This window comes from Diaporthe batatas, assembly GCF_019321695.1.
Source record: "Diaporthe batatas strain CRI 302-4 chromosome Unknown Contig00001, whole genome shotgun sequence".
In the NCBI taxonomy this organism is placed as follows: Eukaryota; Fungi; Ascomycota; class Sordariomycetes; order Diaporthales; family Diaporthaceae; genus Diaporthe; species Diaporthe batatas.
Window position 1 is genome coordinate 2,196,277 of NW_025408548.1, and position 26,585 is coordinate 2,222,861.

The window sequence follows — 26,585 nt, forward strand, 5'->3', positions numbered from 1 at the left end:
GATAAAAAAAGTTCCGATAAGGATTACTTTCTTGCGGCCTCTTACAAGCGATTTTCTGCTGCCTCGAAAACAAGCCTCACCACGCTTTCCTCTGCGCCTAGACCCGCCTGTACACAATCTTGCGTGTCTCTTTCGACCCACGGTCGTGAGAAAGCATGAAGGTCACCACGCCTGGCCTTGTGCCAGTATACACCGTCTCCGGCGCATCTACAGGCAGGCCGCTGCCAGACTGGCTCGCCCGCAGGAGGAAGAGAAGTTTGAAATATGACCCCGAATATTCAAACCGAGTCGAGCTGCTTCAGGACTTCGAGTTCGAAGAGGCTAGTGTCTGTGTCAGGGTCTCGGAAGATGGGCAATGGATCATGAGCACAGGCACATACAAACCGCAAATACACACGCACGATCTCAGCCAACTCTCCCTCAGTTGGGACAGACACACCACCAGTCTCAATCAGTCTTTTGTCCTCCTCAGCCAGGATGCCTCCAAGTCGCTTCACCTCCAGTCCGACCGCAAACTCGAGTTCCACACCTTGGCCGGATGCCATCACGAAATACGGTTGCCGCGTTACGGCCGAGATCTTGTCTACGACCGCAACTCGTCCGAGGCTCTCGTCGCAGCTACAGGACTGGGATCGAACGGTACTGGAGAGGTATTCCGCATGAACCTTGTCGAGGGCAGATTCATGAAGTCTTACGAGATTGATGTGGGAGGCGACGAAGGAATCGAGGCTGGTTTGCAGGGCAGTGTTGAGGCTGGCTGCGTGAGCGCGGCTGCTATCGCTGAAGACACCCACAACTTGCTGGCCTTCGGAACATCAAAGGGCTCGGTCGAGATGTTCGACCCACGCGTCAGATCAAAGGTGGCTGTTCTTGAAGGTTTGGAGGGACAAGTCACGGCCTTGGATTTCAATCCCTATTCTGGGCTCTCTCTGGCAATAGGTACCAGCCAGGGTATATGCTCCGTCTTCGACCTCCGGCGACCGGTGCCTCTACTACGAAAGGATCAAGGCTTCGGCTATGCTATCCAAAACATTCTGCATCTCAAGACTGCATCCCAGGAGAGGAAAATATTGACATCCGACAAGAAAATCATCAAAATTTGGGACGAGACGAGTGGCGAGGCCTGGACACATATAGAGCCCATTACCGACCTGAACTTCGTCCAGTGGGTCAAGGACACGGGCACACTTGTGACCGCAAATGAGGGAAAGCAGCAGCACGTGTTCCATATCCCATCCCTGGGTTCAGCACCGAAGTGGTGTGGATTCCTCGACAACATGGTGGAAGAGATGACCGAGGAGGCCCGCACGGAGACATACGACAACTACAAGTTCTTGACCCTGCCAGAGCTGAAGGCCCTCAGCCTGGATCACCTGATCGGGACCCCTACGCTCCGCCCGTACATGCACGGTTACTTTGTCGACACGAAACTCTACGAGCAGGCGCACCTGGTTGCCAACCCGTTCGTGCTCGAGGAGGAGCGCCAGAAGAAGATTCAACAGAAGGTGGAGAAGGAGCGTGCGAGCAGGATCCGTGGCACCAAGAAGGTCAAGGTCAATCAGAAGTTGGCGGACAAGATCCTCGCACGGCAAGAAAGGAGAGACACCGTGGATACCAACGCCGGCGTGCTCGGGGACGACCGTTTCGGCAAGCTCTTCGAAGACGAAGACTTCGCTGTGGATGAGACGAGCAGGGAGTTCAAGATGCTCAACCCCAGCACAACGACCGATGCGCAGGCAGGTACGAACGGCACCCGAAGACAACGTGTGGATTCTGAGGAAGAGTCCGAAGATGGTTTTGTCAGCGAGGACGACGAGCCGATTCGAAATGAACCACAAGGTGTCTCCATGCGGGTATCGTCATCCGGCCAGGCAGGAAGAAATAAGGATATCGCTCTCGGCTCACGAGTGCAGAAGAAGACTGGCCGCGTTGGCAAGATTTCGCAGGGCGATGCGGTGGGCGAAAGGTCAATTACTTTCGTGCCAGAATCCAAGAAGAAGCAAAAGCCTGAGCAGCCAGCCTCGGATAACAAACGCTCAGCACAAAGACGGAGTGCCAGCACGAACACCTTCAGGAAACTATAATACATCTGCATCGTACTACTTATATGATCCGGCTCAATTACAACCCTGAACTCCACACCGCCCTTCGCGGTTGAAGGTCGATTATCATCTCGTTCTGAATATCATCACGCTCCCATCAGACTCACAGCCAAGGGTAATTCCGCATTCAAAAACCAGTCCGCTTCACACCCACTTGCGATACCCCTACTTTCGATGAAAGTACTTCCGCTTCACGTCCACCTTGGCGGCCAGGCCTTTTTCGAGATCTTCGGGCTTCAAGCGTGGAGTTGGTGGGATCTCATCCTCAACCCGGGTACGTCCACTTCGTGACCTTATCGACTGTTCCTTCACAGATCTCGGGAACTCGGAGCGTCGCGGTGTCAGTGCTGTGACTACCTTCCTGGCTGACCTGCGAATGGTCTCGCGGACTTTCCATTCTCTCTTCTTTGCGAGGTAGAAGAGTGTTCCAGAGGCGACTGTCAAGGGTTAGCACGCGCTGGGAACGCGAGAAAGGGGCGTCTTACTGCCGATAAGTGCAACAAGGACAACGATCAGGATGATGGCGATGAGTGCGCCCTGCGATATTTGGAAATTGTTGCTGCTGCTGCCAGACGCTCCGGCGTCATTGTCGGGACTTCCATCTGAGCCAGCGTTCGCCGTGCCAGCTGTGTTGTCGCCGCCGCCAGTGTATGGGTCCTCAGTTGCGAGCGGGAAGTACGAGGATGATGTCGCCGCCATGATTGCCGGTCGCTCACAACAAAAGCCGCAAGCTGGATGGTCCGTGAATCCCGTCACAGACGGAAGACCTTATCAAGAAATGCTTGTCAGCCCTGCAAGCGGTTGGGAATGTGGAAAATTCGGACTTGAAGGGACAGCAGTCGAAAGAATTCGGGGAGAGTAGGGTATGAAAATGCCCCAATATTGTTTCACAGGGCGAGGAGCCGCTCTATTTAGACAACTAGATCTACAGTCACACATGAATACCCAGAGAAATACCACGCTAGACCTCACCCTCAGAGTCTGCAGCCCGCAATCGTCACGAAAGACAAGGGCGCATGTGGACATCGTGGGTGCTGCCAAAGAAAGCAGTGCATGTGCATGCATGCTGGACCCTCCTCGGCACTTGGGCAAGCCGATGTCAGTGGTGCGGCCATTGGCCACCCAAAAGGTGCCAGGTGAAACTGACAGCTCTTTTGCAGCCTCTGTCTCTGTCATTGGCGAGGGCGGGTGCTGCTACGCGCCCGTCCTTGCGGATCACTTCACAGTACCCCTGAGTTGGACTGGGCTGTCCGGGCCAATCAGGATAAATGGGCCGGGAGGCAGGGGTGCGTGTAAGCGCCGAGCCCTTGACTTCACCTTTGGAATGGTGCCCGACTTCTCACCAATATCACTGCCGATCTGTATCGTGCGAATTTCTCGTCACGATGCTAATTCTTTCATGGCACATTTCCCCGCTCTTGAATCAGCATCTGCCAAAGTTGCACCACAAGCGGGCATTCACGATTCGAGAAACTTGTCAGCGTGCCAGAATCACCACACCATCACCGTGGTGACGGGACTGGCAGCTTGAATGGGACGCACAGTTGCAGCACGGATTGGGTTTTGGGGTCAGACCCAAGCAAGCCTGTGCCGAGCTGCATGAAAACCTGGTCAAAATCTACTGGATGCTGCAGGCCTGCCACTGCGAGACTCAAGAAGCACCAAAAAAAGATGACCAAGACACCAGGTGTCAGTTACCGCCGGGCGACATTCGGGGGTTCTGTGTTATGCGGCCTGCCTGCCTGCCTGCCTGTGTGGCTCCGTACCCGGCCGAGAGTTTTAATATCCCGAGACGACCTCATGTTGCTTTGGGGATATTGACTTGCTTGGCTTGTGGCCTTATTTGGATAAGACAGGAGCTGTAAGCGAGCGGATGCTGAGGGAGCTCGCCTGCTTCCAGACGCAGCTTGACGCGAAGCCCTGGTAAGGAGAGGCTATGAATAGTATCAGACGCGCTGCTCTCTAGACGACATCGTGTTTCGGAATTTCCAGCGTCTAAATTGAGGTAATGTCTTGATGCAACTTGTTTACTTTCAACCTCTTCGTCCACCACCAAGGCGGCTGACGGTGTTTGAGGTGGCTTTTTTCCGGACTGCGTTATTAAGATTTCCAAGTCTTTGCTGCCATTGACCATTTTCTTGGATAGCGGATGTCAGTTCTGACTTGTTGAAAGCACTTTGGCCCTTCAATGCTCAGTCAGCTGTCATGTTACTGTCATTGTAGCTAGGTCTACAGTACGACAATGACCGATGTGGTCCATTCCCAACTGTAGAAGTTGAGGATGACTCGACGACGAGGTTACTCGATCATTCTACAACCAGTAGCACCATGGTAGACTCTGCTAGCTGAACACCTGCAGTCTTAAAATATTGGGCCGAGACGATGGACAGCACTGCCGATATCCTCCATGCCCGGGATCCACAAGGTGCCGGCCTTGTCGACGATGGCAAGGAAGTCACCTCTTACAAGACGATCCGTCTCCAGAATTCGAGATTTGATTTCATGTTCAACAGGAATCAAAAAGATGAGCTCTGGATATTTTTTCAAGCATGAAGTTCCAGCCACTGGTCCAACAGTCATTAGATCGCCAGCGCCAAATTGGCGATGGGGAGCGGTACCCTAGGGTATCTAGGTACCTTCCTTGGTGGTGAGGCAGTCACGGTGCCTGCCTCCTCTCTCATCAATGAGAGCTTGTATCGCACCATCTAAGACGTCGCTTCCCTTCTGTGAAATTTTGCTGGCGTCTGCCTGAAAAAAATCAGCATGCCCGCAAGAGCATCTTTCGAGGAACTTCACCCACTCTAGCGACCACAACTGAATCACTCTACCGTCAACCCCCTTCTTCTCGGCTCCTACCCATCTGTTCAGCAACTCAGAAGTGACAATATACACCATACTGGAGCTCAAGAAACTTTCCCTTGTCCTGCTAGGCCGTACAAGTCTCGCTTTTGCACCTGTACAGTCTACTTGCCCGACATGGAGGACGTGGACGCGATCTCGCCCATGTCCCACCACAGTCCCGGACCGCCGGACGTGGCTCCAGAGGACGAGGATTCTCAAGACTCTATGACCCTACAGAATGCCCTGCGCCCCTTGCCTGACACCCAGAATGGCAGTTCCGAGAACTCTCACTCGTCGCCGACTGAACGAAATGGCGGCCTTCAGCTGCTGTCTCGACCGCAAAACCTGGAAGTTGATCCAGGTGAGAGCTTCTTGTGGGGAAAGCCGGTGAAGATCATTCCTGGGCAGTTCAGCCGCCCGGCTCCCACAAGGTCTATGCTCGATACCGTCAAGGAGAAGGCTTCCGCGAGCTCTCTTGTTACCACTGGCAATCTGACTACCAATGGCCGTGATGCCATTGCAGACAGTTCTGGCCAGCCACTTCCCGTCGCCTCTAGGAAATTTGGTGACTCTGTTTCTCCTAGGTTGAGACTTCCTGTTGAGGAGTCAGCTCGTATTAATGTTCACAGCATCAATGGCGGTCTGAACCCTGAAGAGACGGACAGATCCGTCGCAAATGAGGGTGAGCAACTGCCTCAGGTTGACCCCTCCACAAGACGTCCCCCTTTCGAGGACTGTGTGCCACCATACCGCCGTTCAGATGTCCAAGTACAAGCATCCTTCGCGCAGACTTCTGCCTGTCGCGTGGCCCATCCGGATGATTCAAGCACGGGAGAGCAACAAGATCACGTCACCCCTCAACTCGAGTCTCGAGCTCCTCGCGTAGAGAAGATCTCTACTGAGCATAGGAGGGGAACTCACAACCCAGTAACCCAGCGACTGCATCAAGATCAACTTACAACTCCTGTTCAGACCGACGGGCCGAGACAGCGCATCTCACTGCCAAATGATACCTCCGTGTCACCAGCCCAAGCTTCTAGGGCATTGCCTCAAGAGACCTCTCAATGTCGGGGGCTCCGTGAGGATCTCGCGCGAAAGAAAGCTCTCGGACTGTCACCATATATCAGTCTCAATCGACCAATGAGAGACACTCGTCAGGTCACCAAGTTGAAGACTCCAACCCCTCGCCCATCATCTTGCTCATCTGCGCATGGTTCGAACATCAGCAAGAAGCGGTCGCGTCCTCGCCCAACACCCTTGAGCGGATTGCATCAGCCACGGTCACGGCACTCGCGCCGCCATAACGACACGCCGTCCATCAGACTACGGGACCGCCAGCATGCAGCGAGTCACCCCAGTCCTGTGATAGAAGAGGGTCCTCAGCAGTCAAATGAATCAATTGACATCGATATGATGGCTGGAAACCTTGCTCAAGCCTTGAACAACAACTTTGGGATGATGAAGGACGAATGGCGACGAAAGGAGCAAGATATTGCCTATCTCGAGCACAACCTTCGCAAACAGGCTGAAAAATTGTCGAACTTTCGAAAACAGAGTGCAGGCAAGTCTGGGAGGATCCAGGAGTTGGAAGAAGATCACAGTCGACTTCAAGAGCAGCTCGAGTCCGCAAACCAGCAGCTCGAAGATCGATCAAACAAGCTCTCTGAGCTCCAGAAGAAGTGCCGAACATACAAGGAGCACCTGAACTCGGCTACCGCAGAGCAGCAGGAGCTTTACATGGCTTCCAAGGCGAAATGCGAGACTGCTATCCAACATATGCGAGAAGAAGAGCACAAAAGGAAAATGCTCGATGAACAGCACCGCAAAGACCTGCAAGCCACCCGTGAACGTCTCACTGAGGTTGTCAAGTCGACGGTTGCTGAGTATAGTTCCAAAGAACGAGAATGTGAGTACACATCTTGCATGCACGTCTTCTTCCAACGCTGAAAAGCAGCAGTCAACGTCAAGCTCGAATCATTACAGCAGAGAGCCCAAGAGCGGGAAGCTGATGTGCAGCGAGAACGGGAGACTATCCGGAAGCTCCTAGAGCAAACCGCAACCATCAAATCCGTTCAAGATACGATGAAGACCTATGGAGCTCAGATTGCGCAGATCAATACGAAAATGGGGGACCTTGCATCATTTCAGCAGAATCGAGACGGAGCGGCTGTGGAGGAGATACAAATCAAGTACGTATTCGGCTTCTCTGCTGTCAGGGTCGAAAGGCTGACCAAGCAGACTTGACAAAATCGTCGGACATCTGTCTACTCTTGATGAGCGAGTCGAGCCACAGGCAAGCTTCATCGACAAGATGCAGGAAGCCAATGTTAAAACTTTCTCCAAGTAAGTCACCAAGTAGGGTAGACTGATCTTGTGCTGACCAGACTTATAGCCTACTTGACCCAGTGCTGAGATCGAACACAGAGATCCAATCCAACATGAACGAACTCGCTGATGCCGTCGAAGACTACATGGAAGATTTCTGGATGAGGCTTGAGGATCGTGAAGATGTCCTCGTAGAGCTTCTGGACAAGACCAAGGAAGAAAACCGCCAGCTACAAGCTGATGCGCAACTGAGGGAGGAGGAGTGCAACATCCTTTCCTTCCAACTCGAAGAGGCTGGGGTCGCAGTTCGACAAAGTGAGAGCGAGCTCGAGAACCTCAGAAGTGACATCGCCGAGCTAGAACAGGCTCAAGCCAACGACATGGAACAGGCCGAACGCGCAAACTCGCTCCATGAGGAATGCGAGAAGCTGAAGATGGACATTATCGCCAAGGCCGCAATTTCCAGTGACCTCGAGGGTAGACTTCGGGATTGCCAAGAAGCGCTCCAAAACGAGAAGGAACAGCACAAGAGTCACACCCAGACGTTGCAAAAGTTGGTTGAGCAGCATGACGAAAACGCGCGGTTGGTCCGAGAAGCCGCGGTTGAGCTTGCTCGCCAGGAGGTTACACACGACATGGACATTGCCAAAGAGAATCTTAGCATGCTCCTTAAACAAACTGAGGCAGAGCGCACTGCATTGAAACAGCAACTCGATGCGACAAAACAACAGGTCTCGATGGCTCAAGAAGAGAACAAACGATCGGGCACAACAGTGAACGAGCTGAGATCTGAGCTAGAGATCGCACAAGCGAATGCAAATCGACTTGGCAAAGAGGTACATGAGAAGGACATGGAGGCCCAAAAGGCTATTGATCACAATTCGAAGGAAGTCACGGGCCTCGAAGCCAAGATTGCGCAAAAGGAGAGTGAGCTTGCCCGGCTGTCGGAAGACGCCCAGGCGTACGACAAGAAATTACAGGAGGCTCTCGACGGTTTGAAGGAATGGGCAAGAGGCCATCAGGCTGTGAAGAGCCTTTTCTCTGAGCTACGGAAGGCTCAAGGTGGTGACCTCGATGGCGTCAACCCCAAGCTGAAAGCAATATTGGAAATCGACATGCTGCATCAGGCAATTTTTCGGTGTTGTCAATCTCAGGGAGGATTGACGCCAGATGGCGACCAAGAAACAGCAGATGAGACCATCGCCAGCGGAGATGCTGGGGTAGATCGCCTGCCGGGTAGCTCATCAGAGCCAAGGTCACGGAAGAGCCTTGCTACGAGAGTGCTGGACCAGATTGGTCGTCGCGTGACGATCAGAAGCCCAAGACACAGCGTGTCTTCTCCGAATCCCCCATCAGTGTCAGCAGAACAGGAGCACAGGCGATCAGCAGATCCACCGAAATCCATTATGAAAGCATCCAGCCAAAGCATCATCAAGGATGAAGATCTGCATGCGACTGCCGAGCCTGTCAGTCTGCCAACTCGGGGCTCCTTCGGCAGAAGAGCCTTCAAGCGGTTGCCACTAGCTCGCGCGAGGGAAGGAGAGGTGCAAGACCAGACTCACCAGGACAGTAGTACCATTACTCGCAGTAACTTCGTCCGGGCGCCCTACAATCGGCCCGTGTCAGGTACCAAAACAACGGCCGACAACAACGTCAGCCAAGCTGAAATTCGTGTTGAACGAGATTCAACAAAGCGCAAGCAGGGCAGCCGTCGAGTGGCGGATTCGGCTGTCAAGCAGGCCAGTGGTAGTACGGAGGAGCAAAGCCCACGGCGTGTGGTTCAACACTTGTCCCCTCCAGAGGGCCAAGTGAGCCAAGCCGGTGAGCTACAGGAGCCGCCTGACGCGCCACGCAAGAGAGCTCGCAAGAATACAGATGACTCCATCTCTCCCGTTCGCAGTCTCTACTTTGAACAAAGTGGATCCATGGGAGAGCGTGAGACTAAGAAAAAGGGGCACAAGCAGCGCAGAAGAACCGAGGATGTGGTTTCAAGCGGGCGAGGAGCATCGACTGCCCCGAAAGACAGTAGCCAGGATACGCAGTTGCTCGACTACCCACGCCAACGCTCTTCGCAGCAGGAGGATTCTCAAGACTCGATTACCCACTCCCAGAAGGGAAGAAGCGAGCCCGCAGGGCCAGTCCATCAGCCCATACGTCGCCCATGGTACTTCAACTCCTTCTTCAACGAGACATGAAGAGTGACTTCAGGGATCCTTTGACAACGAGAGGAAGATGCAATGTTGGTGTAGTCGAAGATTGTGAAGAATGGTGGGATTTGCAAGGAACCGCTCTAGCGACCGGGGGCAGATTCAATTCTGAAGAGGCTTGCTTGATTTCAGGGTCTTTGATCTCAGCGGGTCTGGGAAACCGTGAAAGAGGTGAAGACGGACGACACGTAGCTTGTGATGAGTGAAATTGCTGAGGAAGAGGATTTTGCGACTTGTAGCTCTGCTAGACTAATCGAACCTTGCTTGATACACGGCATTGCAGCGCGAATGCGACCTATTCTATCACGTTCACCTCCTCGACCACAACTCGTCGAGCCCATGAAAAGGCGGATGTCGTTGTCCTGGACTTGAACGAATCCTCATTACCCGGAACTGATGGCATGGCATCGGGACGACCTCTGTTGAGGTAGAGGTCTAGCCCGGATTCCTTAGCACCCACCCTGCACCCGCAGTGCATGCTCCGTACTGCTCCCCATTCGCGGTCTCCCATTTTCAGAAGCGCCGTGTGATGGGTATCCGCACAGCCAGAGACTTGAGCGGATCTTAGTGTTGCTTCTTTGTGTCCTCATAACTGTAGGCTATCGGCCAAGCGACGGTATAGATTGTAGTTGTCTACCTATTTCCCTTCCGCTTTTGTTCGAGGAAGAGGACCTTTCGTCGCACTGTTGGATCCAATGTCAGCAAAATCGGTCCGGGGCAGCAGTGCGTGCAATTGGATAGTCTGGACCCCCAGTCCCGTGCACCATTGCAGTCGCGGAAGGGATTCCCAGTCATCGCGCGGTTTTTGTGCGCCGCGACAGGCCGGCCTCGGGCTCGAATGGGACGTGGGCGGCCGAGGGGTGGGAATGCGCCGGCCTGCCTGCCGTCTTCAGTTGGGCGCGACTTGGGTTGGCGGGAGGGCACGGTCGCGGCGTCCAGATTGGAGGATCATCAAGGAGATCGACTGGCTGGTGGCGTACCTATCGGGTCGTACTTGAGCATGCTCATGGGCGGCGACGTGCGCGGGCGCGTGAACTGGTAGAAGAAGCCCGTCATGGCCATCGAGAGGAGCCGCACCGAGACGACGCGGGATTTCGCTGCTCACGACGGCAGGTTGCCGCGGGTTAGTACTTGGCCAGGCATGCTGGGGGGAGGAGAAGGCTTGGATTGGGGTGTTGCACTGCTCACCTTTCTTGGCCATGGCTAGCTGTGTGGAATTGTCGTGGCCTGATGGGGGATTCGGCGAGCTGACGGGCGAGGTTTGATTTTGGGTTGACGTCGGAATGGGCTTCGGGCGATCGCACGACCCCTGTCAGGGTTGGACCCTGGATTGCTGCCGTTGGTTGTAGCCATTTCTTCACTGGAACAATCTAACAGCACTTCACATAGGCACACATTACCAGCGTTAGGGCGTGTTTGGCTCATGTCTAACTAATGATAAATGTAGAGATCGGATATTCGCACCCACCAAAACGGAGGGTATACCCAAGCCCCAAGGGACAACCTCTCATAGGACAACCTCCTATGGGATGACCTCCTATGGGACACAACCTCCTGTAGGACAACCTCCTATAGGATAACATCCTATAGGATAAACCTACGAGATAATTACTTGTAGTTACCACCGTATGAAGGCGCCATATATGTCCTCGGACGTATACGGAATAGAAGCGAAACCACATAATTACTTGTAGCTTGGTGCAAACTAAGCACTTTGAACTCTGAGTTTCCTGGTATGGGTGTACCCTCCGTTTTGGTGGGTGCGAATATCCGATCTCTAAATGTAACCACATGCAGCGGTTGTTCTTGACTCCGTGAAAGCTCATTAACTGGTTTCGCTTCTATTCCGTATACGTCCGAGGACACATGGCGCCTTCATACGGTGGTAAACGCCCAAGACCCAAGAGGTGGTAAAAAACGTCCTTCAGCTCATAGTAAGTAAGCCTCTCTAGTACCCACCAAAGTACGGTATGGGGTGCAGTCAACAATGTGCTCCTATGTTCACCTCACGGTCACAGCTACCGCCACTGTCACTGAGCGGCTCGTCCCCGCCCTCGCCTCTGCCCTTCGTATTAGACTAAGAGCATTTTTAACATCATATCATTACTATTTTCTAACACTTATGTACCTAGGTAGATATGCAGTCCTGAAGTATATACCTATGTTCTTTGTCAGTGGGTCATCTGCGGGTAATTTACAACGTAGCGAGGAATGTCCCAGCGCGCCCTCTATAGGACGTATCTGAAATATAAGTTCTTCTTATCTGTCAAGTCTTTGAAAGCCAGCCTGTCTCGTTCACATTCATCCAGGCCAAGGGCATCCCGCCTTTTGTTCTCTTTATGTAGAATGAAATACAATGCAGAGGCAGAGATGATGGTGATACAGTAGCTATCCATCTTGTTAATAAGGTCACTCGGAGTGTAAAAGGGCACTGTACATACCAAATGGTCAAACCTGTCCACAGCTCAGGATAGTGCTGGCTCTTAGTTTGACTCTTTACCATCTGAGGCCCGATTATGTTGCCCACGCAGTAAGCGACGAATACAGCTGATGCTGTGAAACTTTTCTTCGTCTCGCCTGCTACATTACCAGCCGCCAGGGTAATGATAAGTCCGACTACGGGCCCGAAGAAGCCAATGATTGAATATCCCACAACCGGAGCAGCTGGCCGGTATCCCCACTCAGACTTCCAGATGATGATGAAGCCAGCGATGACAGGAAGACAACAGGCGACCAAAAGTGGGATTCGAATGTTGCGGCGGGTGCATATCCAGCCGGTCAGAGTGATGCCGCTTGCACTGATAGCACCGAGCGGGAACTGAAACAAGATACTGTCGAGAGAAGAATAGCCGAAAGTCGACACTATGAGAGGGCCAAAGCCGGATACAGCACCGTTCACCGTGTACCTATATTAATACGCATCAGCTCGGCAAAACTGAGAGCCAGGCCAGCAATTAGGGGTGGCGGGAAACTCACGCAGCGGCCATCATCACCACGACTAGCCAGATCTTCGCATCCAACAATGCCTCCATAATCTGGGCGCCTTTGATTTCCTGGTTTCTGACACCAGTCTGGCCTGCCCGCAGCCTCTCAACGGCGACAATACGCTCCTCGGGCGTCAAGAACCACGCATCCAAGGGGGAGTTCGGCAATGCAAAGCACCACAATCCGAACAGGAACGTTAGTGCGCCGGCGAAGATGTAGAGGTACTGCCACGGCTTGAGAGCGCCATCAATCTGAGCAAACCCGTAATTGAGACCCCCGCCGATAATCGTGAACCAGCCTGTACCTGAGAACCACCAGCTTTGTCGCAAGGCTTGTTCGGGTTGGGTGTAATACCCACTGACGGTGATCATGAAGGAGGTAGGGACTATGGACTCAGTGAATCCTGGTCAAATATCGTCAGCTCGAAAATTCTCGTAAATCGTAAAGCAAGTCCAATGGTCATACCCAGGAAGAATCGCTGCACCAGGAGACCTTGCCAAGTAGTCACCCCAGCAGTGGCGGCACAGATCACTGCCCAAAGCATCACGGCAGGACCGAGAATTTGTCGATTGTTGAAGCGCTGGAGGATATAAGTCATGGGATATGAGCCAACCAGCTGACCAAAGTAGAATATGGAGGTGGCCCAGCTGAGCCTCGTGGTATCTACCCTGGGCGGGCTGACCGATGAGTCCGCCACCGAGAGATGGAGGTCAGCCGTCATGCCGAAGAGTGCTGCACTGCCCAGAATAGCCTTGTCGTAGTAGACCAGGCCGTAACCTGCACGCCACTGTCAATGATTTTCTGGTCTGATCATGGGACGGTCTTGCGATCCTACCAATTACCATGGCCGGCATGAGGAAAAGGTCGATCTTCCTGACGACTCTCTTCTCCGCTCTAGGGTCGATTGGTCTCGCCTCTTCCCCAACTAATTCCATTGCCGGCGTCGCGATGCCTGGTTTTTCCTTGGACGGACTGGAGCTGGCCGCTGCGGCGTTGCTCTCCCGGATTGATGATGCCGTCATGTTGAAAATTTTGAGCGATTTAGTGGTGCTTGGACGGCACCTCTCATTTGTTTCTTGACAACTTGTGCCGATACCAAGAGACACTGACCGATGGACAAGCTCTACGTCCCTGGATTTCAATAATCAAAAGGGACCGGCCTATATTGCTCCTGCCGGTGACAGCTAGGATGGGGGTTGTCTTTTGTGACTAGTCAAGGATGATCGTCGGCAGGCTCTTGTCCGATATGTAGGGACCGCCTTGGAAACACCACGTGAACCTTGGAACCCAAGCCAACTAGGCACAAATTATCCACAGCAAACTATCACTTTAGCTTTCACTGCACTAGATGACTAGTAATGGCTGGATTTCAATGTGTTCAAACCCCCCATGAAAAGGAAAAGATCCAGTATAAGGACCTGTGGATCATAGGCCTATTTGAATTCTTTTTGTCCCTCCACTAATAAGTCGGAAATACAGCAAGTGCCCTAGAAGGACAAGTCAATACATCTTTCAAGATAGACACAGCAAGTTTCCACATGCAGGGAATTTGACAGTGACTTTCAATTTGCTTCTGGAAACTAGTATTTTAGCCACAACTGATAGCATTAGGCTCGAGCTGTGCCTGCACCTGAACTGTGAATCAAGGGAGCGATGGTGTATTACCAGGGTACGTGTCTATCACGTCGACATCTTCATATCAGCAGCCTACCGTACCGGTGTCTGCAGGCAGCCCGCAAGAGTTGCCCTTCCGCAAGACTTAGAGGATTAAAGTATAAAAGTCACGTAAGGGCTTTTTAGGCGTACCTAGGTAGGTACGTACCTAAGGAAGAGGCAGTCACAAAGAGGCAGTCACAAAGAGGCAGTCACAAAGAGGCAGTCACAAAGAGGCAGTCACAAAGAGGCAGTCACGAAGAGGCAGTCACGAAGAGAAAGACGACAAAGAAGATGAAGGCGAAGGCAAAGGCGAAGGCGAAGGCAACGGTAAAGACAAAACAACTCATAGAATGAAAAACCTCAAAATCGTACCAAAAGAAGAATCCTTCTCAGCCATTCTCCACGCCTAGGTAAACAAAGCAACTTTCAGATTACCAGAATCTTCTCACATAACTTTTATACCTTAATTCTCTAACTCTTGCGGAAGGGGTTAACTCTTACGGTAGGCGCAAGTCTTGCAGTAGCCACAACGCTTGCAGAGGGCCGTAACGCTTGCGGATCCCCCCTATTTACCAGTACGGTACATGCGGGCTCAAACCCCAACGGCCCGGTGCCAGGCACGGTATTGCCGACTACCATGGTTTTGAGAAGACAATGATCCATCTGTGCGGCAAGTTGCAGTTATCACGAGACATCCATAGATTCACCTTGAGATAAACATCATTCCCTGGAGCTATCCCACTTGCATCTCGTTACCCCCAGATATGACATGATTTCTAAGCAAAACAACAGACTCCTTCTAAGTCTACAACAACGGTCTCACACCAGCTGAGATTGCAACCTACTTCGCCCTAGCCCACTCCGTCCTCTCGCTCCCAGATTCATCTAAGACGCCCTACCGCGCTGCCCTCAAAAAGCGCGCAAGGCGATCATAACCCGCAACCTCATCCCGGGCATCAAGGGCATTTTCAATATCTACAAATCTCAAAGTTTATCTCCTCTCACCTATAGTATCCGGATGACTGTCATCGGCATTGTGTTTAATCTAATTTTTGTAAAAGCTGGGTCATTGAGTGTTTACCACTGTGTGAAGGGGCGTACGCCTTTGGGATGGTTACAAATTAAGAACGAAACCACCTAACCCACCCATCAGTGGCGGGTCCTCTATTACTACGAGGTTCAGACAGTCTTGCATCAGACAACCCGACATCCCACTTGCAGAAAGAGCCTCTAGCTGGTCCTGGAAAGCAACCCCCAATACTAGTGTCACTGTTCCATGTAATGAAAATCGCGAGTCAACGTCAACAACGGGTTATCCACAGCTGTGACTGGAGCCATATCGGGACGGCGCTTATTACGGGCTGCCGTGTTACGTGCGGCACTGCTTTTGCGGCTATATCCAGCTTACCTGGCCGAGCAGGGGCAGCCCTGCGGGCCTGTTTATCTCTCCCCCACGCTATTTTAATTCAGCTCACGACTCTCCCTTGATCAATTGATCCAAATCAAACATCCTCCTATCAAGCCTGAATCCCCCCAGCCCACCATCTGTCGTGCGAAAAGACGAGCAGACAAGAGACGGGCTGACGACGATGGCTCTCCGTGGGCAGAGGGCGGTCTCGATGTCGGCCAGGGCTGTGGCCCCGGTTTTGTCGAGTCGCTGCCGGGCTTCATTGGCTCGGGGTAAACTTAGACTGGGTAACGTCTTTCCTATCCCACAAATCTTGACCTTATTACACTGCACTGCATTGCACACTGCTTGGCTGAGGCAGATCTACCGATCTCAAAGTGACAGCCGTTGCTACCGCCACGGCCAAAAGATCGACGATCGACGACCCAGTGGAACTCTTTCTGGGCACGGCACGATCCACCACCATTTTTGGAGGGCACAGGTGTGCTTGCGGTCGAGGCCCTGAAACTCGGTGATGGCCTCAAGCGTGGCTGGCTGGCTTCAGGGCTAACTCACTGGCTACTAGCCACTCAGCCTCTGGGTCAACCCTTCCTGTCCCGCAGCCTCCCGCACTATAGATCCCCGTCCGCCGCCCCCGATGTCGGCCAAGTCGGCCGGCCCCACGGTCCACGGGGGCGCCAGGAGCCAGTAGCCAGCGGCTGGATCGGGCGCAGGAGCTGAGGAACAGCAGGTGCAAGGTGCACATGGGCAGGTCCTCGTGGTGCACAAGCCAGAGACATGGTTCGCCCCACCACGTTGGAGATACAATGACGCTGTATCTAATCGACAAGTCACATCGGTACTTGTTTTGTTGCGTCCGTATGCACGCGAGATTTCCATCTACCCCACGAGATCCGAAGCTTTTCTTGACAGGGTCCGTCTGGATGCGCGCATTTTTTTGGTCTTCCCTGACAGAGTCTTGAAACCCCATTTCCTCCCCGGCTGCTTGGCTGCTACTAATAGTCTACAATACTTATCGTTGCTTGACTCATCCCAGCTTCACCGTACCTTGCCGCCGTCTCCGCTAAAAGCGTCATTGATCCATCTACTCTCACTTTCTGTCAACATATCGTCTTGGCTTCTGATCAATAGCACATCTAAACTCACAATATTGCCCTTCTGTAGCATCTTCAGCGCCGACCACTCTCGCATCCACTGCCAGCTTTTCTCACCAGCTGCAGCCTCACATACCCACATATCGCGCAATGTCGTCCACACCGGCACGGAGGCTGAATATCAACAACGTCAACCCTCACGTCAGGGAGGCCAAGTACGCCGTCCGTGGCGAGCTCGCCGTCAAGTCTGAGGAGTACCGGGCCAAGCTCGCTAGGGGCGACACCGACCTCCCCTTCAAGGAGGTCATCTCCGCCAACATCGGCAACCCCCAGCAGCTCGACCAGAAGCCCATCACCTTCTTCAGGCAGGTCCTGAGTCTGTGCGAGAACCCACAGCTCCTGCAGCATGAGGATGTTCTCCTGAATCAGCTCGGCTACAAGACCGATGTGATCGAGAGGGCCAAGTGGCTGTTGAGCAAGGCTGGCTCAGTCGGAGCATACAGCGCCAGCAACGGTGTCCCGGCCATCAGGCAGAGCATTGCTGACTTTCTTGAGAGTGAGTTGGCCCTCAACCTGAAAAAGAAAAACAGAGCAGGGATCACTGTGCAGAAGAAGTTGCGGTGGATGAGGCTGCCGCAGAATGATTGAGGCTGCATGAGACAAGGCTAACCTGCCGCAGGGCGAGATGGCTTCCCAGCCAATGAGGCGGACATCTACCTCTCGGGCGGTGCCTCCTCCGGTGTCAACACCCTCCTGCACATCATCTGTGAGGGTCCCAACACAGGCGTCTTGGTGCCCATCCCCCAGTACCCCCTCTACACTGCTTCCCTCGCCGTCTTGAACGCCACATGTGTGCCCTACTACCTGGATGAGTCGCACAACTGGGGCACCGATGTATCGGCCATCAAGCAGGCCTGTGCCGACGCAAAGGCAAAGGGCGTCGACGTCCGCGCCATCGTCATCATCAACCCAGGCAACCCCACCGGCGCCAGCCTGTCCGAGGACGACATCCGCAGCGTCCTCGACTTTGCGAGCGAGGAGAAGCTGGTCGTCATGGCCGACGAGGTGTACCAGACCAACGTGTTCGTCGGCGAGTTCCACTCCTTCAAGAAGGTCCTCAGGACGCTGCAGAAGGAGCAGCCCGGCAAGTACGACGCCGTCGAGCTCGCGTCGCTGCAGTCCGTGTCCAAGGGCATGGTGGGCGAGTGCGGCCACCGCGGCGGCTACTTCGAGCTGGTCGGCTTCGACCCCAAGGTCCAGGCCGAGATCTACAAGTTCGTGTCCATCACCCTGTGCGCCCCCGTCATCGCCCAGTGCCTGGTCGAGCTCATGGTCAACCCGCCCAAGCCGGGCGAGCCCAGCTACGAGCTGTACGACAAGGAGTACAACTTCATCTTCAACAACCTCAAGGACCGCGCGTACGCCCTGTGGCGCGCCTTCGAGAAGATGGAGGGCGTCGAGTGCGGCGAGCCCCAGGGCAGCATGTACCTGTTCCCCACCGTCAAGATCCCCGCCAAGGCCATCGAGGCCGCCAGGGCCGAGGGCCGTGCCGCCGACGAGTTCTACTGCCTGAGGCTGCTCGAGGCTACTGGCGTCTGTCTGGTCCCTGGCAGCGGGTTTGGTCAGAAGGAGGGCACCCTGCACTTCCGGACGACTTTCCTCGCCCCTGGTACCGAGTGGGTCGGGTCGATTGTCAAGTTCCACGAGGAGTTCATGAACAAGTACAGGTAGACAGAACAGCCAGTCGCGTTGGAAAGGGGACGAAGGAGAGGGGAAACAGATGGCTTCAGCCATCGTGTAGATTTTGAGTGGATTTGGACATGGCATGGCGTTCGCCTGTTTGGATGCAAACCGCGATGTTTTCATGACAGTGCTGCATCATAGATGAGTACATGACGGAATTGGAAATGTAACAAAAGAGGATTCCCACCTCAATTCGGAGCACTTCTGTTTGGATTCCCCAATAGGTCATTTCATCTGTGTCTAGGTATCATACAATACAGTGTGGCTTGGGCACATGGCCCAGCACCCCATCAATGTGTGCCATGCCACAAGCATCATCTGCCCTTCCATTGTCCCGGGTCTATCTTGCGCCTTGATGTTGCGTCTATGCCCTCTCGCTCCCACGGAGCCTCACGGCCTGGCCGTACTTCTGCAGCTTGGTGATCAGCTGGTCACCCTGGCGCACCACATCTTGGTACTGCTTGTTCTTGTCGTCAGGCCGGTTCGTCTCGATGACGCCCTTGCCCGACACCCGGTCGATGGTGCAGGGGATGCGGCCTCCAGCGACAAACTTGGCGAGATCCCTAAAGTATTGTCAGTAATTCGTGCTTTTGAAGGACGTCCTTCTGTGAGGAGAGGGTAAAAACGAACCTGTCCAAAAAGTCCACCGTGACGCCAAACTGGTTCGCCATGCTCTCCAGCCCGACGACCCTGTAGCTCTGCAGCAGCTGCTGGTACGCGCGCAGCCGCATCTCGCGGATGAACCAGTTCTTGTGCTCGTGGAGGTACCGGTCCTGGGTGAGGAACTGCTCCTCGACGAGCGCCAGGGACTGGAAGAAGGTCTTGTAGCGCCCGCTGTACAGGCTGCTGACCAGCTTGGCCAGCGGCGAGAAGTCCACCGCCATCTCGGCCTCGGGCTGCTCGGTGCTGGAGCCCAGCGTCGTGAGGTTGACGGCCTTCTTCTTGGCCGCCTGCTGTGCCTGGGTGCCAGACTCGTCCCCAGTGGCCGGGTCGTCCGCACTGGGGCCTGCGGACACACGCCCGCTGAGGGCCGCCAGCTTGTCCTCGCCATCGCCTAGGATGGCCTTGATCTCGGGGGCGTCCACGACCTTGCTCTTGAAGTCGACACGCTTCAGGCTAACGGACCCTGCGAGCACGGAGTACACTACCAGGTTGGAGTAGGTGCAGAGCTCGTATGACGTGAATGTGGACAGGGAGTCGAGCAGGAGGGGCGCGGAAAGGTTGTACGATCGGACGGTGAGCAGGTGCAAGCCCTCATAAGCCTTGAGGCGGTTTCGCCTGTCCCAGTCACCACCGCTCTCGACGAGTGTCTTGGCGCGCTCGACCTCCTTCTTGACGAGCAGCTTGTCGCCGTAGAACAGCCCCATGCGTATTATGGCGAGGACGAGATCGATCTTGGTGCCGAGGATTCCGGTCTTCTCGTAGACGTCTTCGTAAGTGCTTATGGCTTTCTCCTGGTGAGACGACAGATATTAGCTATTGTGATGAAGGGGTCTGAGATGGTGATGATGGAGGCGCACCTTGTCGCCAACCCGCGCCCAGAACTCGGCTCTCTTGCCCTTTGCAGCCATTATCTCAGAGTCGCCGGCCTTCTCGACGGCCTCGTCCTCCTCCTTCTGAATCTCCTCCAGCTCCCGGTCGTTCTCCGCCTTCAGCTTCTGATACAGACCCTCGTCCCAGGGGATTGTGACTGTTGCCGTAGGTCCCTTGGTGGCGATCATGCCAGCAGCGCTCGACTTCCTGCTCAGAGGCTTGCCGGGTGTGTTGGCGCCACCCTCGCCCACGGCGTTCAGGATGCCCTCAAGCGGGTGTGCCAGGTATCTGTACAGAGGTGCCATCTTGTGCTCCTCGATAGCATCCTGCAGCTTCTTGACGGCGGCATCCTGAGTTGGCCGCGAGGCGTATGGGTTTGTGAGGGTGAAGACATGCTGCGACAGGGGCAGCAGAGGCCATTTCGCGTATTGAGGATCTGAGCCCATGATTGTGTTCGAATGGGGGTGAGGACGATGTCAGCTGGGGATGAGAGGTACAGGAGAGAACGGCGATAGAGGCAAGGGTTTGAGGCGCCGAATTGGGTGGTGATCGTTGGGCTTCGGATGCTTGAGAAGTTGTGTTGGCAAAGGAAGCTTGCCGATGTTGCTGTTGAGGTAGTGAGTGGCTGACAGCAGCAGGCTCCAGAGCTTCTTTCGTAATGCCCGCCATAATCGCCCATGCACCCGGGGGTGGGTCCAGGCTCTTACAATGTACCTAGGTACCCAGGTACCGCCCACCTAGCAAGGTGCAATGCTTGAACCTCGCTGGACCCCAGATGCGTCTGACTGACTGACTGCCCCTTTCTTCACTCTTCTACTGTTCCGTCACAGGCTCTTCATTGTTTCCGAATCAGAGTCAGAAACCCCGGCACAAGAAATACCCCGTGAGAAGACACCATTTTTTACGACCTCTGGGCCTCTGGGCAGTAGACGTCGAGCTAAATCAGCTAGAAGTCTAGGCAGGAGCTGTCGGCTCAAATCGAGACCACCAGTGTCCCTTCCGTCCCAGACCGTCTTGGACTTGCACGGCCGCTTCTCGAGGTTACCTAAGTTATTTATTGGGAGCAGCCCGCCGTTGCGACTTCCCACGCGACAACTTCGACCTTACAAACTCTATCATCTCTACTACCATCTCCACGAATCTGACACTTTAAACGACTCCGACGACTGTGGTAACTCGAATCCATATCAATCGCACACTTGTCGCCATGGCAGGAGACGATCTTCCCCAACCGTACGACGCCAGGGCCCTTGCGCCTGCCAAAAAGCGACAGCGAAGCACGTCCCCCTCAGGTTCTGAACAGCCCCGCAAACTCAAGAGACCTGGCCAGCGGTCGCGCATCAACGAAGCCCAGCGCGAGGAACTCCGCCAGCGTGCCCTTGAGCGCGAGCGCGAGCAGCAGGCCGCGGCAACACAGGCCGAGACACAGCGCGCCGCCATCAACGACGTGGTCCGCGCTCACTATAATGCAGTTCCCGAGCGTGGTCGCGACTGGCGTAAGACCGACAGCCGAATCAAGGGACTCCGCTCCTTCAACAACTGGATCAAGAGCTGCATCATTCAAAAGTTCGCCCCGGATGAGGATCACACACCAGGCGCATTCGAGAGGGGCATGTCAAGTGGCAGAGAGCTACTGATCTTGGACATCGGCTGCGGCAAGGGAGGCGACTTGGGCAAGTGGCAGCAGGCGCCGCAGACTGTGGAGTTATATGTGGGGCTCGACCCGGCCGACATCTCAATCGAACAGGCGCAGGAACGATACAGAGGCATGTCGCAGAGGGACCGGCACGGCGGAAGAGGTGGCCGCGGGGGTAACTACCGGCGTCCACAGCCTCGCTTGTTCCAGGCAAGGTTCCACGTCAAGGACTGTTTCGCCGAATCTATCGAAGACATCGACATCGTACGACAAGTGGGATTCACGCAGTCCAACATCAGCAGCGAGCGCGGGTTCGACGTCGTCTCCATGATGTTCTGCATGCACTACGCGTTTGAGAGCGAGGCAAAAGCCCGCCAGATGCTGAAGAACGTGGCTGGCTCATTGAAGAAAGGCGGACGCTTGATCGGCACCATTCCCAATTCTGACGTCATCGGCGAGAAGGTGAAGGAATTCAACGAGAAGCAGAAGGCCAAGGCTGAACAGGCCGAGAAGAATGGCGAAGAGCCCAAGGCCGAGGATGAGGGCGAGCTTGAGGAGGGCGAGGAGAAGGAGGAGGGCGAGGCCGAGCCGACTGCTGAGTGGGGCAACGACATCTACCGGGTTAGGTTCCCGGGTAAGACCCCCGAAGACGGCATTTTTCGACCTCCATTCGGCTGGAAGTACAACTTCTTCCTGCACGAGGCCGTCGAGGAGGTGCCTGAGTACGTTGTCCCTTGGGAGGCCTTCCGAGCTCTAGCGGAGGACTACAATCTCGAGCTGCAGTACCACAAGACTTTTTCCGACATTTGGAAGACAGAGAAGGATGACCCTACGCTGGGTGCCCTAAGCGAGCGGATGGGTGTACGACAGAGACATGGGGGCGAGCTTTTGGTCTCTCCGGAGGAGATGGAGGCCGCATCGTTCTACGTAGGATTCTGCTTTTACAAGGTGTAGGACCCCTCCTCCTACTGTCACCGCAAGACCAGTCCAGAAACTTCTCATTTCAGCCATACCTGGACCTCATACCTTCTGCCGTTGTCAGTCGCGAATGAGGATGCTGGTTTGTTGTATGACCACCACGATACAGGCTACGGCGTAGTTTATCAGCAGACAGCTGTCCGTTCATCGAACAAGAAGTGGCACATGAATGCGCGAACGCCATGCCCCAAGCGTGCACATGAGGTGAACCTCAGCTAGAGGAGATAACGAAATAATGATTTTGACACCGAGGGGAACCAAAGTCAATGCGTGTTACAAATGATCTGCTAACAACCCATAAACGGTTCGTCTGTCATGTATGCTTTTTTGAAGAATCTTTGCCGACCTCATGTCTTGTTCTTAGGGATACGTCTATCCCAGTACTGTGAACCTGGGCTTATGGGCTTGCTGACTGGAGCAGCTTCGTGGAAAGGGAACAGCGTTGACAGGAAAGAAAGGAATGAAAACAACCCCCCAGACAGAACGACAGCTTACAAGCGAATGGACTTCCCGGATCGACCTCCCATTTCGCCTTGTAATATCTTATACACTCCCAATCCCGACGCCCATCACCACGCATACTTCACCTCAACCCTAGGCGAAACAGCCAACGGCGAGACAGGACTAGGAAGAGCCATTGGTGCTGGCACCACTGGCCGGGGCAGCATCACCCTGAGCTGCTCGGCCTCAGCCCGGCGCCCGATGCAGCAGAGGACAACATTCAGGTGCTCCTCGGCGGCGGTGGCGTCACCCGCGACGCTGAGCTGGCATGCCGAGGTCCAGACGAAGGGCAGCAGCCCCGCGGCGGAGGCCTGGTCGTGTAGGCCCGCGGCCAGCTTGCCGGCGCGCAGGTCGGCCACGAACGTCGGCGAGACCACGGCGCTGCTGCTGCTGCTGGCCTCATGCCGGACGAGCTCGGCGCAGATGGCCAGGACGTGCTCCGGGTAGTCGTGCCGCGCGGTGTGGTAGACGTACTGCTGGAGCGCCGTGTACCCCTGGGCGTTGCGGTCGGCGAGGCGCCCCGCCTCCGCGACGCGGGTGACGAGGAGCTTGACGAGGCGGGTGCGGGCGGCGGCGATGTCGGTGGGGACGATGACGGCCATGCCACCGACACCGATCTCGCTTGCCCCCATCGAGAGCAGCAGTGTGTGGAGGGCGTTGAGGCCGTGGTGGTGGTGGTGGTTGGCCGGGCTGGCCTGCTGGGCGAGGGTCCACACGAACGGCCAGAGCAGGTCAAAGGCCCTGGTCCGCACTGGCTGCTCGAGGATCCGGATCAGGAGGGGCCTGTCGCCGACCAGGACATCCGGGTCCTCGCCTAGGAGGAGGAACTGCCGCAGGCACTCGGCGGCCAGCTTCCACACCGGCTCGGGCCCCAGCGTGCCGTCCGAGGCCAGCTGCTGCCAGACCATGATGGCCAGCCTGGAAAATGGTGACTCCCCGCTGGAAAGGCCACGGGTCACGACTGGACTGCACAGGAGATATTGCCGCAGGGTCTCGAGGGCGTCCTGCTGGAGCGGGACCTGGACGGCGTGCATGATCCAGTGCAGCTGGTCCGTGGCATTGTAGGGGCTGGGGCTGCTGTTGTTGTTGTTGTCTGCTGCTCCTCGGGCCTGGGGTATGCCACCGCTATTGCTGAAGAACATCCGTGTGGTGGTGTTGGTGGTGCTGGGCGGACTGCTGCTGTTGTTGCTGCTGCAGCTGCTGGCGGAAACGCCCCCCTCCGCCTTCGGGGCTTGGTGGGTGGCGTCCCCGATTCCCGCGCTGTGCGACGACTCGAACCAGGAGCGGTAAGCCTGTCCGGGTTGATGCTCCCCGCCTACGGGCTGGATCCTCGGGCTGTTCTCGTGGTCCACCGGCGGTTCTGGCTTTATCCCTGGCCTGGTGGTGGTGTAGGGCTCCTGTGGCGTGTACGGGCGGAACTCGCTGTTATGGGAGGAGGCACGGAGCGAGTTAGCCAAAATGGACGTTTCACCGGGAGAGGGTTGGAAAGTCCAGGTGGCTCTGGGGCCGCAAGACGGTGGCAGAGGACGAAGCACAGCTTACCTTTCGGTCGCCAGCACGTCTGGAGCGGAGTAATGCCTTATGGGCAGGAACTGGCACTCAGCGTGCGACGCCGGGACATGGACGTCCCGGCCTCGACACAGATAGCCTTCCTGCTGGTGGAAGCTTCCCGCCGCCGTCACTGTCACGGCCCTTCGGCGCGCGCAGTTATACTTGTGGATTCTCCATTTATCAAAGCGGGACCTATATGCCCGGACCCTGGAGATGGGATCATGTCTGTCAGCGGGAACATGTCTCGCCTCGAAAGAAGACGGGTGGCCAGGGAAAGTCAGTGTCTCGGGGTAGCAATGGAGATCTTTTACTTACGATGCTTCGAAGCCATACTCCTCCTTCATGATCCGCCTCACCTCGTCGAGGGTCTTGCTTTGATCCTTGTACAGGCCGAGGATCGTCGACCGGTACCTCAGCCATTCCTTGGTCATCTTTTCCCTTGTTCGGTGGTTATCACCGGCCTTCACGCCGGGATGGCGTTGTCCCCGGTCCTGGGGAGCTGTGGTCCAGCCTGGGGGAGGCCGTCAGCTCGGGCGGCGCGAGGCATTAGAGTTTTGGCCGGCAGCTGAGTATTTCTTTTTTTGCCACAGACGGAGATGATTGTCATGGATATAGGAGCGTGGAGATAGGGCTATGGGAGAGGAGACTGCTCGGGAGGAGAAAGCATCATAGAAGTAGCCGGGGCAGAGATGGAGGTGTGACGGGGCGCCTCAGCAAGGCGTACTTGGGAAGCCCTGAGGAGGGGATGGAAGGGAAAGCACGGAGGGACACTCTGAGGGCTATAGATAACTACTTGGGATAACAAGGCACCCAATGGAACAGTCCACGCTCAACCCCACGAACCCATGTCCCTGGAGCCTCACCTGGCCACGGTAGGCTGGGAGGTGTTGCTAAACCCAGTCCTAGATCTTCCCTGCCGCCCCATAGAGGAGGGGGGGACGAACGATCATGTCTATAACAAGAATCGCAGCCTCCCCTGCCCCGGCCACGTCGAAGCTTTCCCTTCCGCAATCTCGATGAGTCAAAAAGGGTCCGCCCTCGAAAGTTCGGTCTGGCACCGTGGCGATCCCAGATCCCAAGAGAGAGCCTCGAAGGGGGTGTGGGGGACTGACTGTGCTGGCGACGCCTTTTAGGCATCCGGAGACACACACAGAGAGAGAGAGAGGCAGACAAACTAGGCGTCCAGATGGAGCGCGGCCCGTCCCACAAGCTGAGGATTTAGACGCAGGGTGTCAGCAGGAGCAGCAGCAGGGAAAAAGTCCGACAGCGTAGGCGCCCTCCATATGACGCGAAGCGAAACGGCGTGGTATCCAGTTCAACCACACCATCAACCGCCACGCCAAAAAAAAACCCACGCGTGTCCGGCTATGGGCACATGTTGTCCACCACCCAAAACAGTCCTGGTTGGTCAGTCGGCCAGCAGCTCCCAGGCATCTCAGACATTCTACATGCAACGCTGCCATCTATCTGGCAGGAATGTTGGGGGGGGGGGGTGAAGATGGTGGAGGGTGGCTTTGCCTCGGGCGTCGAAAGCGCCCACCCCAGGGCTGGCTGGGCTGGGCTGTGGTCTTCGAGCAGGCGCTCGCTCACTCTTGGGGCCCGGCTGGGTGGCCTCACTGTACACCTTGGAAGGGGACAGGCCCTGCTCACCACCACCCACCCACCCTTCGCTTCTCTCTCTGCAGTTCGCTCACCGGCGGCCTGCACACCCAAGGTGTGGGCCTCGTTAGGGAAAACGTGGCTGGACCCGGGGTTCGGCTGGGCTGTGTGGGAGGGAGGGAAAAGCCCCTCAGAGCCTGCCTATACCTCCCCGCCTCGTTTGCCTTGGATGCCATCCCAGAAGTAACCCTTCAGGCTGGCTGGTCGTGGAGGTGGAGGCGGCTCTGAAGGATTCAGAGCGGCAAGCCAGGCTGCTCAGCCAAAGCGGGGAAATAGATATTATCGTCTGGGCCAAGGTGCCCGCGTGTATTATTATTTTTTTGGCCTTTCCTTCCGGGACTCACTCAGCCTGGTATGCACGTACAT

At 55.4% G+C, this 26,585-nt stretch overlaps 9 protein-coding genes across 9 annotated transcripts; 4 read left to right on the plus strand and 5 right to left on the minus strand.

Moving 5' to 3' along the window:
• Window positions 1-155: 155 nt before the first annotated feature.
• KVR01_000721 (ribosome biosynthesis protein ENP2) lies at window positions 156-2,084 on the plus strand (the record flags this gene model as incomplete). The annotated part of the gene is made up of 1 exon (XM_044787476.1): window positions 156-2,084. The coding sequence occupies one exon, from the start codon at window positions 156-158 to the stop codon at window positions 2,082-2,084; it is 1,929 nt and encodes a 642-aa protein (XP_044650670.1).
• A 183-nt stretch (window positions 2,085-2,267) lies between these two features.
• KVR01_000865 (uncharacterized protein) lies at window positions 2,268-2,801 on the minus strand (the record flags this gene model as incomplete). The annotated part of the gene is made up of 2 exons (XM_044788983.1): window positions 2,268-2,539; window positions 2,588-2,801. 2 exons carry the CDS (start codon window positions 2,799-2,801, stop codon window positions 2,268-2,270), a joined length of 486 nt encoding a protein of 161 aa, XP_044650814.1.
• A 1,941-nt stretch (window positions 2,802-4,742) lies between these two features.
• On the plus strand, window positions 4,743-9,681 carry KVR01_000618 (uncharacterized protein; the record flags this gene model as incomplete). Its single annotated transcript, XM_044786447.1, has 5 exons — window positions 4,743-6,849; window positions 6,901-7,132; window positions 7,182-7,286; window positions 7,336-9,293; window positions 9,380-9,681. Exons 1-5 carry the CDS (start codon window positions 5,079-5,081, stop codon window positions 9,679-9,681), a joined length of 4,368 nt encoding a protein of 1,455 aa, XP_044650567.1. The 5' UTR covers window positions 4,743-5,078.
• A 455-nt stretch (window positions 9,682-10,136) lies between these two features.
• On the minus strand, window positions 10,137-10,676 carry KVR01_000423 (uncharacterized protein; the record flags this gene model as incomplete). The annotated part of the gene is made up of 2 exons (XM_044793871.1): window positions 10,137-10,572; window positions 10,664-10,676. 2 exons carry the CDS (start codon window positions 10,674-10,676, stop codon window positions 10,427-10,429), a joined length of 159 nt encoding a protein of 52 aa, XP_044650372.1. The 3' UTR covers window positions 10,137-10,426.
• Window positions 10,677-11,703: 1,027 nt separating this feature from the next.
• Window positions 11,704-13,642, minus strand: KVR01_001022 (uncharacterized protein; the record flags this gene model as incomplete). Its single annotated transcript, XM_044791172.1, has 5 exons — window positions 13,296-13,642; window positions 12,926-13,237; window positions 12,452-12,863; window positions 11,917-12,381; window positions 11,704-11,863 (listed from the first exon to the last, which is right to left on the minus strand). Exons 1-5 carry the CDS (start codon window positions 13,480-13,482, stop codon window positions 11,704-11,706), a joined length of 1,536 nt encoding a protein of 511 aa, XP_044650971.1. The 5' UTR covers window positions 13,483-13,642.
• A 3,126-nt stretch (window positions 13,643-16,768) lies between these two features.
• KVR01_000766 (uncharacterized protein) lies at window positions 16,769-18,349 on the plus strand (the record flags this gene model as incomplete). Its single annotated transcript, XM_044784000.1, has 2 exons — window positions 16,769-17,174; window positions 17,298-18,349. 2 exons carry the CDS (start codon window positions 16,769-16,771, stop codon window positions 18,347-18,349), a joined length of 1,458 nt encoding a protein of 485 aa, XP_044650715.1.
• A 376-nt stretch (window positions 18,350-18,725) lies between these two features.
• Window positions 18,726-20,340, minus strand: KVR01_000143 (proteasome regulatory particle lid subunit RPN7; the record flags this gene model as incomplete). Its single annotated transcript, XM_044782641.1, has 3 exons — window positions 18,726-18,924; window positions 18,992-19,815; window positions 19,882-20,340. 3 exons carry the CDS (start codon window positions 20,338-20,340, stop codon window positions 18,726-18,728), a joined length of 1,482 nt encoding a protein of 493 aa, XP_044650092.1.
• A 343-nt stretch (window positions 20,341-20,683) lies between these two features.
• On the plus strand, window positions 20,684-22,748 carry KVR01_000519 (mRNA (guanine-N7)-methyltransferase). The gene is made up of 2 exons (XM_044784710.1): window positions 20,684-20,777; window positions 20,848-22,748. The coding sequence occupies exon 2, from the start codon at window positions 21,102-21,104 to the stop codon at window positions 22,482-22,484; it is 1,383 nt and encodes a 460-aa protein (XP_044650468.1). The 5' UTR covers window positions 20,684-20,777; window positions 20,848-21,101; the 3' UTR covers window positions 22,485-22,748.
• Window positions 20,684-25,822, minus strand: KVR01_000884 (uncharacterized protein). Its single transcript, XM_044792837.1, has 3 exons — window positions 24,876-25,822; window positions 24,552-24,767; window positions 20,684-24,431 (listed from the first exon to the last, which is right to left on the minus strand). Exons 1-3 carry the CDS (start codon window positions 24,989-24,991, stop codon window positions 23,078-23,080), a joined length of 1,686 nt encoding a protein of 561 aa, XP_044650833.1. The 5' UTR covers window positions 24,992-25,822; the 3' UTR covers window positions 20,684-23,077.
• Window positions 25,823-26,585: the final 763 nt, after the last annotated feature.